The 20,307-nt window shown below is 40.3% G+C and overlaps 1 protein-coding gene across 1 annotated transcript; it reads left to right on the top strand.

Annotated features, from left to right (window-relative positions):
* The first annotated feature begins 8,275 nt into the window (after positions 1-8,275).
* LOC137809454 (uncharacterized) lies at positions 8,276-9,718 on the top strand. Its single transcript, XM_068610563.1, has one exon. The coding sequence runs from the start codon at positions 8,276-8,278 to the stop codon at positions 9,716-9,718; it is 1,443 nt and encodes a 480-aa protein (XP_068466664.1).
* The last annotated feature ends 10,589 nt before the right edge of the window (positions 9,719-20,307 follow it).

Here is a 20,307-nt window from a genome sequence, read left to right as displayed (position 1 = left end):
AAACATTCTGCACCCACATCACGAATCATGTCTTCTAATCTATCATCCATTGAGAAATGAACTTCCTCCGAAGCTTCGCGCACACTTGGCAAGTCTAACAATTCACCATGCCACGTCCATGTTGTATAACTTTTCAAAAATCCATCACACAAAAGATGTTCCGTAATTTCGGAAACACTCAAAATCCTTCCATTCAAACAATTGACACAAGGACACCTTATTCTTACTCCATTATTACAACTAACGGCATTATGTTCTGCGAACTGTATGAATTCTTCCACCCCTTTTTCGTAAGCATCACGACTCAGAACCAGTGCATTCAATATATCAAAACAATATATAATCAATGAAAATTAAATCAAAACTGCCGAAGGTCGGACACCTCCAGACTCAGAATCAGTTCGTTCAATATATAAAATCAATATCTAACTAAAAAAACACTTCTAAAGTTAATAATAAATAAAAATATACTAACCTCAAAAGGGTCGGAGAACACAGTGGCGCGAGTCGCAGGGAATGGTGGCACGTCCTAGGTACGACGGTCGGCGGTCAAGTGGCAACCGGTCGGTCGCAAAGGGTCGGGTGGCAGGCGGTCGCGGTTCGCGAGGCAACTGGTCGCGCGCGGGGTCGGGACGGCCGTCCAGCGGCGAGGTCGGCGCGAGGTTTGGATGGCGGTCGCGCGGGTTGCGCGCGAGTCGGCAGCGAGGGTCGCGCGGGGGTCGTCGGCGAGGGTTGCACGCGAGGGTTGCGGGTCGGCAGCGAGGGATGCGGGTTGGCGGCGAGGGTTGCGCGCGAGTCGGCACGACGCGGGTCGGCAGCGGGGTCGGGACGCGGGTCGGCGGCGAGTGTCAACGCGACGCGGGTCGGCGGCGGGGCAGGTCGATCGTGCTAGGGGGTCGGACAGTGAAGAGGAGTTGTGTGAAGAAGAATGAAAGTGAAAAGGCAAAGTTCCGTTGTGCGGGAAAATTAAAACATTCTAACCACTTTTAACGACGGTTCTAGGGAGGAACCGTCGTTAAAACTTAACACGACCCTTTTAACGACGGTTCGGGCAGGAACCGTCGTTAAAAGTGTAAAAGAAATTTGAAAATAATTACGGAGATGCCACCGCATCGCTTATTACGATGGTTCTTTCCAAACCGTCTTTAAAAGCTGTTGTTAATGAAAGATTTTGTACTAGTGTCAGCCTCACTAAATTAAATCCTCCCAGAATAAAACTCTTCTTAATGGCTTGCACATTCGCTGCCTTCAACAGTTTCCCGATAAAACATCTCTCCAACCAAAAAGATGTCTCCACATTGACCCTAATTTGTGGCAAAATGTTGTCTTCTCCCTTCTGATCGGAACCCGCTTTTCCACCCTTGACGGCTTGAGCATAAGAGCATTGTTGAATCTTCTGGCTCCAAACTTTCTGAGTATGAGTTTGTCTCTGCGAGTTGTGCATTGGCTTCTCTTGCCTTCTGTATTTGGGTCTGTTTGCCTGCAACTTCCATGTACCGATTCAAATAGAGTTGAGTTGTCTTTCCAAAGCATACTCATCCCTTACTCCATGAAACCTAACAAACCCAAAACATTGTTTTTTGGCGTTTTATTTTGTTCTCAGGGATGATGAATGGAGCATTAGCCGGAAGACATGTGACGGAGGGATTATTTACAATGCGATTCAAAGCCAACTTCCTTTAGATAATTCAAAGAAAATTTAATCACTACATCAAGTAAATGCTTTAGTATGATTATGATTTTTATTATACTTATTATTATTAACAATATTAATATTAATAATATGAATATAATATTAATAATATGAATAATATTAATAATATGAATATAATTTATTTTATTATTAATAATAATAATTATATTAATATGTATAAATTATGTTAATAATAATAAGTATAATAAAAATGATAATATGATCAAAGAACTTGTCTGGTCTGGTGGTTAACTCTTTCCTGGACATTGGAAGGACTTTGGTTGATCGGGATACCCGATGAAGTGACAAGTTACAGTTTTCATGTCAAGCTTCTTTAAGAAAGGGTTATAAACTTTAGCTTCAGCACGGCAACCCCATACTTTCATATATCTAAGACTTGGTTTCCTTCCAGTCCAAAGTTCATAAGGAGTTTTAGGGCCAGATTTGGAAGGAACTCTATTGAGTATATGAACTGCTGCTTTTAATGCCTCGGTCCAGAGGAATAAGGGCAAATTAGAGTTGGCTAACATACTACGCACCATGTTCATTAGGGTCTTGTTTCTCCTTTCAGCAACACCGTTTTGTTCAGGAGTACCGGGCATGGTGTATTGGTTCACAATCCCCCGGCTTTTACAAAACTCATAAAATGAACCAGGGGCTTGTCCCAAATCAGTATGTCTACCATAGTATTCACCTCCTCTATCTGATCGCACAACTTTTATTTGAAGATCAAGTTGTTTTTCAACTTTAGTTTTATAATCTTTAAAAGTTGTAAGTGATTCAGATTTTTCCTTAATGAGATACAAGTACATGTAACGAGAATAATTATCTATAAAAGTGATAAATGAATTATGTCCTGTTATTCCAACGATGCTGTAAGGGCCACTAATGTCAGTATGAATAAGTTCTAATAATTTTGAACTCCTAGTGACACCTTTCTTAGTTGTGGATGTCATTTTGCCTTTGAGGCATTTGACACATGTTCCAAAATCAGTGAAATCGAGAGATGGTAAGACTTCATCCTTCACAAGTCGAGATAAGCGATCTCGTGAAATGTGGCCTAAACGTTGATGCCACAACATGGATGAAGTTTCTAAGTCTCGTTTTCTCTTGGTCTTTGTTAAGTTCTCATTAATATTATATGATAACAAAGATTTGGAGAAGCTATCATCTAGTTCTAACTTATAGAGACCGTTATCCAGAAAACCAGTACCAAACAATTGAGAATTTAAAGAAATAGTAAGTTTGCCATGACCATGGGAAACATAAAAACCATCAATGTCTAACTTTGGTCCTGATACAAGATTCTGAGTAATCTCGGGAATATATAAGGTATCATAAAGTTTAATACATTTTCCAGTTTTCATAAGTAATTCCAAGGTTCCCACAGCTTCGACAAATAGTTCTTGTCCATTCCCCATCTTAAGTGTTCTTTGGTTTCTTTCCAGCTTCCGGATTATAAGGAATCCCTGGATTGAATTGGTCACATGAACCATAGAACCAGAGTCAAACCACCAAGTATTAGTTTGAACATTTAAATTAAAGGACTCAATTATCATATTTAGATGATTACCTTTCTTAGCCAGCCACTCCTTAAAGCTTGAGCACTCATACTGCTTATGTCCTACCTTGCAGCAGAACTTGCAGTAGGACTTGCTAGTGGATTTGTTAGAGCTGGAGGGTGCACTTGCATCAATTTTAGGGACCTTATTAGATTCCTTTTTATGGAATTTTCCCTTCCGCTTCTTCGATTTAGCAGCCACGAGGTAAGCAACATCTGATTTCTCCAGCTTCAGGCGCTCTTCTTCTTGAACAGTCATAGCAATCAACTCACTCATGGACCTTTTGTCCTTCTGAGTATTATAGTTGACTTTGAAGGCTTCAAACGCAGAAGAAAGAGAAGTCATAATGAAGTGGACTAGGAAACCTTCACTGATCTCCATGGCTAATCCCTTAAGTTTACGGGCCATGTCGCTCATCATCAGGATGTGCTCGCGAATGCCGGTGCGCCCGTAATATTTTGTAGTCACCAACTTCAAGATAAGAGTACTAGCATGCGCCTTAGAGGTCCCTTGAAATTGTTCCTCCACAGAAGCTAGATAAGCCTTAGCGTTAGGTGAATCAGGAATGCCTCCTCTGATGATTGGGTTGATGGAATTCTTGATGAGCATAAGACACATCTTGTTACTCCTTTGCCATTTCTCATAAGCCATCTTATCTTCAGGAGTGCTTTTACCAGTGATGGCAAGAGGAGCAGCTTCAATTAGTGCATGATCAAAATCCAGCATCTCAAGAGTCAGCATCAAGGAATCTTTCCAAGAAGAATGATTTTCACCAGTCTAGGTCTCAATTCCCATATTAAGGGCTGGTTAGACGACGAATTAAAATACTTAGGCTAAGGAAAAAGTTAGAGTGACATAGGGAAACTTAGATCTAAAGCAGGCATAAGTAAGAACCATTATGATAATGAAGTTGTGATAAAATCTATTATAACATCAAAATAATAGACTAGATTAGGTTCTACTTAAACAATCAGCTTTCACTTTGGTTAATTACCAATTATTTAAGCATAATGAACAATTATAAGTAAGGTATGTGCAATAAGAATGTGACACATCATCTTTGGACATGTACCGGTAGACACCGGACGGACGTGGCCGACCGACCGAATGTATAATAAATGCAAGGGCATTTATGTAACAAGCCAAAGTAGTTAAGATACACCCCCGAAAAATAAGGAGAACGCGCTTAGAGAAGATATGTTCTCCGGGTATTCCGGAGCACGACTGGCAAGACCTATCCATAACCACCCTGAGCCCAAGGGATAGAAAGCCCTTTAGGCAATCCTATAAATACTGTGCTCAAGCCAGAGAAAGGTACATTTTCATTCACTTACTAAATCACACTTAGAATCTCATACTTACTTGAGCGTCGGAGTGCCTTCGCAGGTACCCTCCCCCGCCCGACCGAAGGAGACACCAAGAAAGAACGACCGACCGAAGGAGAAGAAGATCGACACGTCAACAATTATACTACGTCAACCGACCGTGCCTGGGCCCCATCTCTCCATTCAGGTACAATTGGCGCCCACCGTGGGGCCGATGCAAGATTTCAATTTTTAAAGCTATAATGGTTGCAACAAGGAACAACAACGACGCTATGGCAGAACAGATGACTATGATTCAAACCCTCCAAACTCAGATGGAGGAACTGCGGCAAAAGGGGATGGAAGACCGTCGTCAACACGAAGAGGATAGGCGCCGTCAAGAGGAAGAAATCGCCTTATTGAGAGAGCAGAATGCACAACTCCAACGACAGGTTGATAATCCCGAACGAGAAGGCCAATCCCATATGGCCGATCGAACCGCCTCTCGCATACCTACATCGGCCGACACCAATCCTGCTTCTAGAACTGAAATAGTCGAAAGAAAGTTGAATAAAAGGGGTCATCCTTTTACAGACGAAATCATCACCAAACCACTTCCTGACAAGTGGAGAGGCCTCGCCATCAAACTCTATGACGGCTCGACTGACCCAGACGAGCATTTAAATGTTTACAAGACGCAAATGACTTTGTATACCACAGATAACAATGTGTGGTGTAAAGTATTCCCCACGTCACTCGAGGGAGAACCTCTTACTTGGTTTACAGAGCTACCTCCGAATTCCATTGACGACTTCGACGTCTTAGCCGCAAAATTCTCTACTTAATATGCCACCAGCCGACCGCATCACATGTCCTCCATGTCTTTACTAGCGGTATAACAAGAGAAAGGTGAACCTCTCAGAACCTTTTTAGATAGATTCAACAAGGCATGCATGAATATCCGAGGGCTCAAACAGGAAGTTGCGTTACACCATTTGGTTTCGGCCATCCGGCCAAGCCGTTTTACAGAAAGTCTCATCAAAAAGCCGCCTCAAGACATGGAAGATCTTCGAACTCGGGCAACCAAATTCATGCAAATTGAGGAACACATTGACTATCACCAACGGTTCAAAGCCGTCGGATCCGGAGTCCTCAAAGATCAAACCCCGAGCAAAGAAAGGGAATTCGAGATCGAACGGACCGTTCGAACCACCCCAAGGTCCGACCGGATCAGAGGAGGCCGAATCCCCAGGTTTAACAGTTACACCCCTTTAACAGTTCCGAGGGGACGAGCCCTAGATGAAGCACTGCAAACGGATTTAATTCCGACACTAAAACAGTATCAAACACCACCGAATGCAGATACTACTAAGTGTTGTCAGTACCATCGAAATTTCGGTCACACGACCGAAGGATGTCAAGCGTTGAAGGACAAAATCGAAGAGCTCATCCAGGCTGGCCATTTGCAGCAGTTCGTCAAGAGGACAAGGAATTCAAGATCCCCACCACGGAGTACTGATCGTCCATCTCGTGGTGTGGACCGGTCATACCGTAACGATTACAAACGTCGAACTGACCATAGCCAGGCTTCGCGGAAACGTAGTGAAAGCCCCGTTCGGCGTACCGCGCCCGCAGCACAAGTCCCGACCGAAACGCCCACCCTCGCCAACGAGTCCGCGAAGTCATCAACATGATTGCTGGACCCGTTACCTTGGGCGAACCGAACCACGAAGCAAATTATATAGCCGGAGGCTTTGCCGATGGCGGGTGCTCAAATTCCGCCCGAAAGAAACATCTTCGGGACATCCAGTCCGCTCATGCTACTACGAGGAGACGTCCACACATACCTCCGATCACTTTCACTGACGACGACTTCACAGCTATAGATCCAGCCCAGGACGACCCTATGGTAATCACCGTGGAAATTGACAAGTTCGCAATTGCCAAGACTTTGGTAGACCAAGGTAGCTCGGTCAATATATTATATTGGGAAATCTTCAAGAAAATGCGCATCCCAGAAGCAGATATTCAACCCTATAACGAACAAATTGTAGGGTTCTCAGGTGAACGGGTCGACACTAAGGGGTATATAGACTTGTATACAACCTTTGGTGAGGAAGACGGTCTCCACAAAACAATAAACGTACGATATCTTCTTGTTAACGCCCAAACTTCCTACAACATTCTGCTCGGTCGTCCGTCCATCAACAGATTAAAAGCCATTGTTTCCACCCCACACTTAGCCATGAAATTCCCTTCGGCAAATAACGACATTGCAACAATCCATGTCGATCAAAAAACCGCTAGAGAATGTTATGTCGCAAGTTTGAAAAGTGAGCCAACTCGACGGCTCTACACGACCAATCCGGACGACCGACTCCCGCAAAAAAGAGGATAATCCTCGACCCGACATTCTGGACGGCGCATGTCCCGTCGACAAATGACAGCCCTTGTTGATCTCGACCCTCGTATGGACGATCCCCGTATGAAGGCAGGAGAAGACTTACATCTGTTCCCACTTCGCGATGATCGCCACGCTACACATATCGGCACTTCACTGCTGAAGCCAGACGACCGAATGGCCATCGGCACGACACTTGTCAAAAATGCCGATCTGTTCGCATGGACGGCCGCTGACATGCCTGGCGTAGACCCACAAGTCATCACTAACCGATTATCACTGTATAAAGAGGCTAGGCCAATAGCTCAAAAGAAAAGACATCTAGGCGAGGAACGACGCCAAGCCGCACGTGACGAAGCCGATAAATTGTTACAAGCTGGATTCATTCGGAAAGCCCATTACACCACATGGCTAGCCAACGTGGTTATGGTAAAGAAAGCGAACGGAAAATGGCGAATGTGCGTTGACTACACGGACCTCAATAAGGCATGCCCAAAAGACTCTTACCCTCTGCCTACCATTGATCGTCTCGGCGGCCGGACATCACATCCTCAGCTTCCTTGATGCCTACTCAGGTTATAATCAAATCCAAATGCACCCGGCCGACCGAAAGAAGACAGCCTTCATGACTGATTCCGATAATTTCTACTATGAAGTTATGCCCTTCGTACTCAAAAATGTCGGGGCCACTTATCAAAGACTAATGGACCATGTATTCCACGACATGATCGGCAGGAACGTTGAAGTCTATATCGATGACATTGTTGTCAAGTCCGACTCATGTAAGCAACATATTGCTGACCTAAAAGAAGTTTTTTAGGCCCTCCGCCAGCACCAGATGCGACTCAATCCTGACAAGTGTGCGTTTGGCGTCGAGGGGGGGAAGTTCTTATGTTTTATGCTTACCCATAAAGCTAACCCTGAGAAATGTAAAGCTATTTCCGAAATGAGAAGCCCCAACTTCATTCAGGAAATTCAGAGACTCATCGGCCGACTCACCGCCCTATCCAGATTTGTTCCTAAACTTGCAGAACGAACGAGGCCCATCGTCCGGTTATTGAAAAAAGCATCTCGCTTTGAGTGGTCGGCCGAATGCGAGGGAATTTTCCTCCAATTGAAAACTTTTTTATCTTCCCCGCCGGTCATCCAGAAACCGGACGCCCGAGAGCCCATTATAGTCTACCTCACCGTTTCACACGAAGCCGTTAGTTCAGTCTTAGTGCAAGAAATTAATTTTGAAGAACGACCAGTTTATTTCATTAGCCGTGCCCTCCATGGCGCCGAAATCCGATACCAGACGATCGAAAAGGTGGCTATGGCTCTCATCATTACCGCCCGACGAATGCGTATGTATTTTCAAAATCATCGTATTATTGTTCGGACAAATTACCCCATTGTAAAGATTCTCACTAAACCAGATTTGGCCGGACGAATGATCGGATGGACGATAGAACTATCCGAATTCCATATTCAGTACCTACCACGAGGAGCCATCAAGTCGCAAGCTCTTGCTGATTTCGCAGCTGAACTCACTCCTTCCTCAGCCGAGACTGAACGCTCATCGTGGATCTTATACGTGGATGAATCCTCCAACGAAAGGTCGTGCGGCGAGATTGTCATCGAGCAAGCCCTCAAATTCGACTTCAAAACTTCAAACAATCAGGCCGAATATGAAGCCATTTTAGCCGGTCTACGCCTCGCTCAAGAATTGGAAATCACAAAGTTAATTTGTAAAAGTGATTCCAGGCTAGTCATCGGTCAGCTTAATGACGAATATGAAGTCCGAGAAAGCTTTCTACAACGATACTATCACTTAGTCAAACAGTTGATGAACACCTTTTCTGAAATTTCCATGCAACACGTTCGACGCGATCACAATACTCGCGCGGACGCCTTGTCCCGGTTGGCAACCACGAAATGTAAGGGAATGCATAGGTCGGTCATCCATGTTACGCTTGCACGCCCAAGCATCGACCTACAGGAATGCCTAACGACCGACGCGGAATCTACTTGGATTACCCCAATAAAGCAATATTTACTCGACGACACATGTAATCCTCTCGGTGACAAAACCATGAAGCTGCAGGCCGCCCGTTTCTTCTTAATTGGCGACGACCTTTACCGCCGAGGTTATACCCGACCACTCCTTAAATGTTTGACACCCGACCAAGCTTACTATGTCGTCCGAGAATTGCACGAAGGAATTTGCGGAACTCACTCCGATGCGCGATCAATGGCTGCCAAAGTATTCCGGGCCGGATACTACTGGCCGACCGTCCAAGGCGACTGCACCAATTTCGTCCAAAAATGCCTTAAATGCCAAGAGATTGGCACTTTGTCCCACCAAAAACCTGAAGAACTCCATTTTATGTTATCACCATGGCCGTTCGTCCAATGGGGCATGGACATCATTGGCCCTTTCGCCCTCGGTAAAAGCCAATGTAAATTCTTGCTGGTCGGCATTGACTACTTTACCAAGTGGATTGAAGCTGAACCTCTAACCGCGATCACCGCTCGCAATGTCCAAAATTTCGTATGGAAAAATATTGTTTGTCATTTCGGCCTCCCACAGATCATCATCACCGATAACGGTCGGCAGTTTACCGACCAGACGTTAGCTGAATTTTACGAGAAACTCCACATCAAACACATCGCCAGTTCAGTCGAACACCCACAAACAAACGGTCAAGCAGAAGCCGCCAACAAGGTCATTCTGAACGAGCTGAAGAAACGTCTTGGCCCAGCCAAGGGCAACTAGACCGAAGAACTCTTAGAAGTCTTATGGGCATATCGCTGCACCCCTCAGACGACTACACAAGAAACGCCATACAGCTTCACATATGGCACTGAAGCTATGATCCCCGTCGAAATTGGAGAACCTTCTCTCCGCCGCCAAACCCTTGATATTGATCTGAACAAAGAAAGCCTCTCAGTCGGCCTAGATCTCATCAACGAACTTCGGGACAAGTGTGTACAACTCCAGAGTTAAACCAAGACAGTTCCACAAAGGTGACTTAGTATGGCGAATGCGAGGTGACACCCGGAAGGAAGGCGGCAAGTTTTCTAGCAATTGGGAAGGACCATTCCGCATAGCAGACACAGCAGCCGGCGGAGCCTATTATTTAGAACATTTATCTGGAAAGAACATACCGAGAACGTGGAATGCCACGCATCTCAAATTTTATTACAATTGAATTAATAAAAGTGCACTCTTTCCTCGCCCGGTCGGTTTTTCCCCAAGGGGGGTTTACGACCGAGAAGGTTTTAACGAGGCACTATAAATCAGAATCCTCGTCTCTCCCATTTTCTTTCATATACTAACTATTTATGCCTCGTTCGGCATCCGAATTATTTTATTACTTTAACGTAATCAGAATTACTCATGCCTCGTTCGACATCCAAATCAACGTTGGTTTAATCGGAAATGTTCATGCATCGAAATTATTTATGCCTCGTTCGGCATCTGAATTATCTTATTACTTAAATGTAATTAGAATCATTTATGCCTCGTTCGGCATCCGAATTATCTTATTACTTAAATGAAATTAGAATCATTTATGCCTCGTTCGGCATCCGAATTATCTTATTACTTTCACGTAATTAGAATCATTTATGCCTCGTTTGGCATCCAAATTATCTTATTACTTAAATGTAATTAGAATCATTTATGCCTCGTTCGGCATCCGAATTATCTTATTACTTAAATGTAATTAGATCATTTATGCCTCGTTCGACATCCGAATTATCTTATTACTTTCATGTAATTAGACTCATTTATGCATCGTTCGGCATCCGAGTTATCTTATTACTTTAACGTAATTAGAATCGTTTATGCCTCGTTCGGCATCCACATTACCTTGTTCCTTCGAAAATCGAAACTACCTACGCCTCGTTCGGCATCCGAATTCATCAATCTACTTATATAAACCAAACCATGTTTAGCAATTATAAATACTTGTTCGGCCTACGCACTACCTAAAAATTATAAATACTCAAAATAAAAGTGTATCTTGCCCACATGCCGGGTCCAACAATTTTTTAAGGAACATTGTTCATTAATTCCTCGAATGAGGCGTCCGGCTGTGGACCAAGAGTCTCCGCCTCGGCCTCCTCATTAGAGTTGTCGTCCGGGTTTGCCGGGACCAGATTTCCATCCACCACTATTTTTTCAATATCATACCGATCGTCCTCCAACGGTGCCCCATGCAGACAGGCCGCTTGTTGGATGCCCAACCGGAAATACTCCTCACTTATGTGGAGCATAAAGTCTTGGCATTTTGTCACTTCAGCTTTGAGGGCCTCCTCCCGATCGGCCCCATCCTTCAATTGCACCTCAAGACCCCTTTTCTGCTCTTCACACGCCTTTACGGCCGCCCGCTCCTCCTCCAGTTGGCCTTTCAGCTTCTCGACCATCCCGGCCGACGCCTTTGAAGCTTGGTTTGCTTCAGTCACTTCCTTCTTCAAGCGAGGAACGGTGACGGTCGTAACTTTCTCGAGTTCCTCGATCACCGTTCGGCTCGCCACGAGCGCCCTGCTTTGCAGTTCTAAAGTCTCCACCATCAAATTTGTTGTAGGGATGGTGGAGAACACTTCAGTCTCCTCGGCCGTCAACTCTGTTCGAAGGTGGGAAGCAATCTCCAAACCGGCCGTCAATAAAGAAGGCTCACCAACCGTTCGAGATGGCCCCGGTCGGCCTTCTTGATTCCCCTTAGGGGTCGCCCCCTTTTCTTTGCTGCGGCCGCAATTGTAGTCCCTGCAGCAGGCACCACGGTAGTCGGTCGGGCAGCCAACGCCCCACTTGTCTCAAGCGAACCCCCCTGTCGGCTCCTCTGTTGGCGCAAATTGTTCATGTACTCGTTCAAGGATGCGTTCGTCCGTGTCATGATTTCCGCAAAACACACAAGAATTAAGCACTATTAATGAAGTTATTTAATCACAAAAAATTTGCAATCACATACCAATAAAATCCGCCCAGGGATCGGACGACGCATATAAGGCAATTATTTCCCTTGTTGGCAATTTATGCGGGAGCTGGTCGAATATCGCCATTACAGCCTTACCCAGCACCGACACGGCCGGACGAAAATTAGAATTAAGGGCAACGGGATTCTGCATCCAATGAAATGGGAACCTCGTTCCACCCTCAGCAGTATAAAAATACTCTCGGCCGTCCGGTTCCACGAATATCTTAAAATACCTCTCTTTGAAATTCTTGTAAGAGGTGGTAAACGTCGCGAATCGCACACTCCCCGGGCGGCTCACCAAGGAAACCCAACTTACCGGACTAACCGGATACGTACTATAATAAAACAAAAACACTTACGCCATTGGTGTCAACTCAAAAAGTTGACACACCATTCGGAAGGCTTGTAAACACGCCCATGAATTCGGGTGAAGTTGCGTCGGAGCTAAGTTAAGGATTCGTAGCACGTCCATGGTAAAATCATCGAACGGCAAGGTCACTCTCAAATCAGTAAATAAAGTTGTATATGTTGAAGCTGGAGGAAGCTTCTTGCCTACCAAGGCTTGATGTGTGTTTGATGAAGAAAATGGCTTGAGTGCTTTGAAGATTGTAATAGGTTTTTAGATTCATTTGTAATTAGGCTTGTAAGTGTGTATAATTGCCTTTTGCTGTGTAACCTATCCTAGATGCCTAACCAAGTCTAGATCAAGCACATGATGTGGTTAAATGGTTTTTGAAAAGCCTTTTGAAATGTTTTTAACAGTTTTAAAACAGTACACAAATAAATATGTTTTATGGAGAAAGAATCTGTTTATTTCTTCTCTGTTAAAAAGGCTTTCGTTAAATAGTTTTTGAAAAGCTTTTTAAAATGGTTTTAACAGTCTTAAAATAGTACACAAATAAATCTGTTTTATGGAGAAAGAATCTGTTTATTTCTTCTCTGTTAAAAGGATTTTCTAAATTTTTGTTAAGGCACCAAGGGAAAGCTCAGTTCGTTATTTCAGTTAAGCTGAGCTGGCCTATGTGCTATACTTTAATCTGTTTTACTGTGAAAGAACAGGTTTATTCTTTGGTCTGCTGAAAGGTTTTTCACAAGTTAGTTAGGGCACCAAAGGTACCACTCAGACAGTTATTTCTGTTAAGCTGGGTTGGCAGTTTTTACAAAATAAATCTGTTAAGTTCAAAACTGAATCTGTTGTTTTCTTAACTGCTTTTCAACTGTTTTTTGAAAAGAAGTTAGAAACTGTTTTCTATATAAACAATAACTCTCTCACATGAATAAGTGCTGAGGAATTACGCTTTTGTCAGAGATCAAACAATTTCCATGTGAGAAGAAGGATTGAAAGAGTTTTTGAAAGGTTTTCCAAAGAGACTTTCAAGTGTGCTTGTTCTAGGAAACCTTGAATCTTGGTGAAGGTGCTGGTGCAGTTCTGCAGCAAATTGAACTACTGGTTTTGAGTTCTTGCATCTTCTTTTCAGGTGTAATATTTCCTTTATTCTGTTTTGTAAAGGTGTAAGTGTTAGTCACTCCTTGATAGGGTTTCTTGGAGTGCAAGGTGTGCTGAAATAGGGTTTTTCAGCATTGTGTGTGTTGTTCTTGTAGTGTTCAAGAACTGCTGGTTTTGTAAGTGATTGGTACTGTTTTTAGTGAATTCCACCTTGGGGTAAGGTGAGACTGGATGTAGCTTTGTATGAGTGAACCAGTATAAAAACGTGTGTATCTTGTATTCTCATCCCTGCACTCTTTTCTGGTTTTTGCTTAATTCTGTCAAGAACTAAATCTGTTCTTTTTAAATTGAATCTGTTAATTCTGGGTTAAGTGAAAACTGTTCTTCCTGATTTGTTGAAGTTTTCTGATCATAAACAAGGTTACTGCATATAATGTTTTAAGTGAATTGTGAACAAACTGATCACTCATTAAAACCTGAGAAAGGATCATACTTCTTGAAATCTTGTGCTGTGTAACTTTTGATTGACTTCTAAGCATAGTTGTATCTTTCATCCTCACAATATTAAGCTGATCTGGTTCTGTTATAATTCTTTGTTGAACACAATTTTACATTGAACAAAATTCAAATTGTGCCAAGACTGTTCTGAAGAATCAATCTGTTTCATGTAAAAACAATCTGTTCTTTTTGCCTCTGGAATACTGAAAAATTGTGTGTGCTTGCGAAAATTTTATAAGCTCAATTCACCCCTCCCCTCTTGAACTTAGACACTAATAGACCCAACAGTATACACATAGAAGAAATCTACCGGCGCATTCTCCCTCCCATGGCAAACCCGGGCGGTATACCCACATATTTCAGCTATTAAAATATCCGAGGGTAAACCAAACCGCACAACTGGCGCCCTCGCTATCACCTTATCTAGGTCGTCCGGTTTTCTAAAAATCGTAGGAAAGTTCCTAACGCTAATGTCCACCCAGTCGTATGTTGGACCCCTCGACCCACTTGTACTCTCACCACTCCCGGACGAAGAGTCCTCACTCCCATATGACTCTATATTCACTATCCTATTTGAGGAATGTTGAGACGACATAACTAACCTCAACGCGCAGAAACACACAGCCGGTCGGCAACTTTAGCTCGTTCGGCAACACACGTTCACAATATGGACTCGGCACTCGGAGCGACTCGGATGCCGGATTCACAAAAACACACAATTCACCCAAATGCGAACGCTATTTATAGCATTCCTCCTCTTCCCTCAACCGTCAGATGCACATTCATCCTACGGCCTCAGCCAGTCGGAAGTCAAACCGTCACTCGATCTCCACCGTCGGATCGATCTCTGTCCCATCCGACCAAAAGCGAACGTCCCGTCATTCCGTTACATTTAATGCCTGACACCTCGAAATGCACAACAATCATTACGACTCTTCGGCTTTTATTCACCTCGAGCCTGGGGGGCAAGTGTACCGGTAGACACCGGACGGACGTGGCCGACCGACTGAATGTATAATAAATGCAAGGGCATTTATGTAACAAGCCAAAGTAGTTAAGATACACCCCCGAAAAATAAGGAGAACGCGCTTAGAGAATATATGTTCTCCGGGTATTCCGGAGCACGACTGGCAAGACCTATCCATAACCACCCTGAGCCCAAGGGATAGAAAGCCCATTAGGCAATCCTATAAATACTGTGCTCAAGCCAGAGAAAGGTACGTTTTCATTCACTTACTAAATCACACTTAGAATCTCATACTTACTTGAGCGTCGGAGTGCCTTCGCAGGTACCCTCCCCTGCCCGACCGAAGGAGACACCAAGAAAGAATGACCGACCGAAGGAGAAGAAGATCGACACGTCAGCAATTATACTACGTCAACCGACCGTGCCTGGGCCCCATCTCTCCATTCAAGTACAGGACATAAGTGAACATTTAAGCTTATGCACATATTAAGTTTGCAAAACACAAGTGCATCAAACATCGTTTGGACAGAATAGAAATAATTGTGTTTTTAGGCAAATGTCATGTGAATATTTAATAATTAAGTGTACTCACAAGTAAGTGAATGTTCTTAATTAGACTCAAATAACAAGACATAACCCATCATCGTTGGACAGAAGGGAGACTCCTGTTATTAAGTTTAAGCAAAAAATTTAATTTAAATTTTGTCAAACTTAATATTTTTTTTAAGAGTTTAACAAAATAAGTATTTTTTTAAACATAATTACGGTATCATGAGATTTACCATATTTAATTCTCGATAAATAAAAAGAAACGCGTAAATATGTTACTCGTAAACCCGATAAGGTGAGTAGCGAAATATTAGGGATTTGATTTTAGATTTGGTCTTCAAAATTTTAATTAGATTGATATGTTTCCAAGTTTGACACGACTGCTATTTTCGAAAATAGTAATAATAATAATAATACCCGAAAATTAATAAGGCAAGAATATATTATCCTAAATAAGGAAAAACTTGGAGACTAAGATATCAAATTTTTTTTATTTTTTTTAGGAAAACACAACCAAATCAAATCCATTCCTAATTAAGGTAATACTCACGAAAATAATATGAACAACAAATAATGATGATGAACATAGAATCAAAATCAATTCCATTCCAAATAAGGAAATACTCACGAAAATTATGAAGAACACGTAACATTCATATTAAATTTTTTATGGATCTCGAAAAAATTAAAATTTATTTTATGATATCAAGGTGGATTTTTGAAAAAAGGTGGTTCAATAATATACCAAAATAAAAACATCGAAAATCAATAGGTTGAATCAAAATTCTCGTTTCTTCCAAATTTAGGGAAAACGAAAGAAGAATCGATTAAGCAACATAAACGCTCTAATACCACATGTTGGATTAGGATTCCTCAATCATATAATGAAACGAGAATAATGATTAAATAATACCTGGTAGACCCGTGATCGTATGACTGAGGGACGAAGACATGATCTTGATCGGGTTGAGAATAATGATTAAATAATACCTGATAGACCCGTGATCGTAAGGATGAGGGACGAAGACATGATCTTGATCGAGTTCCCCTTTTGGGTGTATCGCTTAGAATGAAATTATGTGAATAGAGAGACAAAGAGATGAGAGGCTCGAAAATCCTTTTAGAGAATGAGTTTCGGCCGTGTGATGTTAGAATATGAGGGTGTCTCTTTAGTTGAGTTGTCTGGTAATCTCTATTTATAATACACCAAGGGGAAACTCTAATTATTTATGGTAAGAGTAATTACGTTCATCAAGTAATTACCAATAATATAATAGGATAATTATGGTAATTGATCCATTAATCAGATAAATAATCGTGAGGTGCCACATAATATTCTTACACCTTTGTCATCTTCTAATAATATTCAACATCAGTCATTACCACTCTCTTTTACTTGCGACCTCATCCCCTTCCTGCCACAGTGTTCACCACCACCGCCCTCTTCAACCACCACTACCCCATAAACTAAAGGATACTTATGCCCTTATCCTCTCATCACCTTCTTTTCTTCATCTTTAATAAACTTTTGTTAACACTGCACACACACTATCTGCTATTCTTAATAAATCATTAGTGCAATCTAATAAATAATATATATTTCACTCCTACTTTCAATGTATCTCATCCATATGCTCTTTCCTTTCTCTTCCACATGCTTTTTTCTTTTCTGTAATTCCATTACCTCTATTTTCTGCATTACCTTCGTTTGCCATTTGTAACATTTCCCAACTCAGTTATCAACCAACCATTTATTAATAGCCTCAACACAAAATTATAAAATGCATTTTCTTTCATCCAATTATTCCACTGTAGCAAAAATAAAATAAGTTCATCCAATATATTAAAAGTGTATGCAATATACGAATAGATGATAAACATTTACATTTTTAACGTTAAACTAACCATAAAAACTAAATATAGAAAGATTAAAAAAAACGATCAAAAAATATCAAGAATTGAAAGCTAACATTATTTACTAAAATATATCAAGAAAAAAAATTAAAATAGCAAGATTTTTATTACTTAAAATTTTATTTTCAAAATAAATTAATTCATTTTTGATTGAACATATGCATTAAATATTTATTGAAAGAATATTCCTAATAGGTATTCCATTAAGAGGGAGTTTATTATGGTTAATGGCAATGTTATATATTATAATAGAAATAAATGAGTAATTGATTAAAGAAACCTACAGAGTAGTATTTTATTGATTAATTTGTGTATAAAAGGGAAGGTGGGAAGTGTTTGGAATATGCAGAACTTGAAGTGAATCAAAAGTAAAAGTTGGAATTGAAGGAAGCATAAACATGGGTTGTAGGTGTGAGAGATTGATGCTTTTGTGTTTTGTGATTGGTATTTGGTTCACAGGGATGATGGATGGAGCATTAGCAGCAAGGCATCTCATGCAGACTCCTAAACCTACAAATTTCCAATTTCCACCATTCCCACCTTTTCTCCCACCACTCCCACCACTGCCTTTTCCTTGCATCCTCCCCGTCATCTGTCCTTCGCCTCCATCACCACCACCTTCAACCACCACTGTCCCCTAAACTAAAGGATACTTGTGGCATAATCTTTCTTCTCCTCTTCATTTGTCTCTCCATCTCATTCTTATCCCCTTTCTTTTATGTTTAATAAATCATATATGTAGATGTAATAATATGTATTTCACTTATACATTACATATATAGTATATGATCTTTCTTTTCTCTTCCACATTTTTTTTTCCTTTCAGTTTCACAGCTGATATAACAAGTATTTTCAATATTTAATCCATAATAATGTTCTGAAAAGAGTATTGAAAAAGTCATTCATTAATCATGAAAACAAGTCTCACTGTATAAATTCAATCCAATTTATAAAATTATCTAAATGTTATTCACACCATTTAAAAGCAGGATTGAGTCACAGGCGTTATAAAAATTCGTAAATCACTTACAAAATTCATTTGGAGATGAGGTCTTTTGCCTGGGAGGAGGACGTGGACAGATGGGTTTGGAAAGATAGAGTGTCAGTAGTGTTTTGGTAAGTTTGCTTACGATTTATTAAGGGAAGAGGAGTTGAGGAAATTTCGCGAATGTACATAATTTCTTCTGGAGGGTTATGGCTCTATCTTCCGGGGTGATTGAAAACATGATTACTTCTAAGGTAAATTTGCTGATAAAAAAAAAAAACTTTTAAGATAAATCTAGAGAGACGAAGAATAGGGGTCGAGAGCAACCTTTGATTGATCTTCTTGTCCCTGGGTCACATTTCCAGCAATTCAAAATTTTCTGGACTGTTTATTTAAAGGAGAAGTGGTTGATCATAATTTTTATTATTGTTAAATGTTTTTTTTTTATCAGCAATAAGGATTGAATAACAGGAACCTCTAAAGGGGTGATTCAACCTTATACATACCTATATAATATGAATTGTTAAATGGTTTCTAAATTGATATCTAAACAGAGATCAAAGTTTTTGCTACCAAATCTAGAAGATGAAGAGTGAAAAGGAATATTATTATTAGTTTCACTCGGACAATAATGGTGTCGTGCTTCTCCATTTTAAATTTATTATTATTATTTTTAATTTAATTTAAATACAATTTATTATATAATTATATAATATTTTGTATATTTTTATAATTTAAATATTATACTTTTATTTTACTTTATTTTTAAATTTCAAACTTAAAATTATTTTTTAAATAGTAATATTTTATTAAAGATTAATATTTTAAAATAAAATTAAACTTTAACTTAAAATAAATAAAATATTTTAAATTATAATATTTTATCTTTATGGTTATGTAAATATAATCGGTTAATAATAAATATTTTTATGATTATATAAATATAACCTTTAAAGATAAATATTTGTATGATTATGTAAATATGTAAATATAACCACTTAATGATAAATATTTATAGTTATGTAAATACAATCACGTAATGATAAATATTTTTATGATTACGTAAATATAATCACTTAAAAATGATTAAAAATAATATTTGTATGATTATGTAAATATAATTATTTAATAATTAATATTTATGGTTATGTAAAATTCAAATATTATAATTTAAATATGTTTATCTTTGGTTAGATTTTTTTATAATTTTTTTAATTAGAAAATATATTAGTATAGTTTAATAATATATATAGATGTCGTGTTTCATGTTCTATATTTTCTAATTTAACGTGTATCCTATATTTAGAAGGTATGTTATTTAACAGAATACCAAAATCACTTAGCTGCTGCCTTAGCCATAAGGTTTGAGCACAACAACTTCCAACAGCTATGTATTCTGCTTCTGCTGTGGAGAGAGCAACACAAGCTTGTTTCTTGCAATGCCAAGAGATTAGACTTGATCCAAGCATGTGACAAGTCCCACTTGTGCTCTTCGTATCAACTTTGCAACCTGCAAAATCAGAATCTGAAAAACCAATAAAGTTCAAGGATACCTTGTTAGGATACCACAATCCAACATCCTTAGATCCTTGCAAATATTTCAGAATTCTCTTTGCTGCATTGTAGTGTGATTCCTTTGGATCAGATTGATATCTAGCACATAGACATACAGCAAACATAATGTCAGGCCTGCTGGCAGTTAGATATAATAGGGAACCAATTAAACCCCTATACTTAGTTTGATCCACTGATTTTCCTGCAGAATCTTGATCCAGCTGACAATTTGTTGAAATAGGAGTGCTGATTGCTTTGCATTGGTCCATATCAAACTTCTTGAGTAATTCCTTGCAGTATTTTTCTTGGCTTATGAAAATCCCATCCTTGAGTTGCTTAACTTGTAGACCAAGGAAGAAATTCATTTCCCCTAACATTGACATCTCAAACTCACTTTTCATGGTTTTCACAAAGTCTTCACACATCTCTTCATTTGTGGATCCAAAGATAATATCATCTACATAGACTT

This window comes from Phaseolus vulgaris, chromosome 2, assembly GCF_051622355.1.
Source record: "Phaseolus vulgaris cultivar YP4 chromosome 2, ASM5162235v1, whole genome shotgun sequence".
In the NCBI taxonomy this organism is placed as follows: Eukaryota; Viridiplantae; Streptophyta; class Magnoliopsida; order Fabales; family Fabaceae; genus Phaseolus; species Phaseolus vulgaris.
This window is presented reverse-complemented; position numbering and strand designations above follow the sequence as displayed.

Excerpts from the sequence above, each read along its gene's own strand:
- LOC137809454 (XM_068610563.1), top strand. The coding sequence starts at position 8,276 with ATGGCTCTCATCATTACCGCCCGACGAATGCGTATGTATTTTCAAAAT.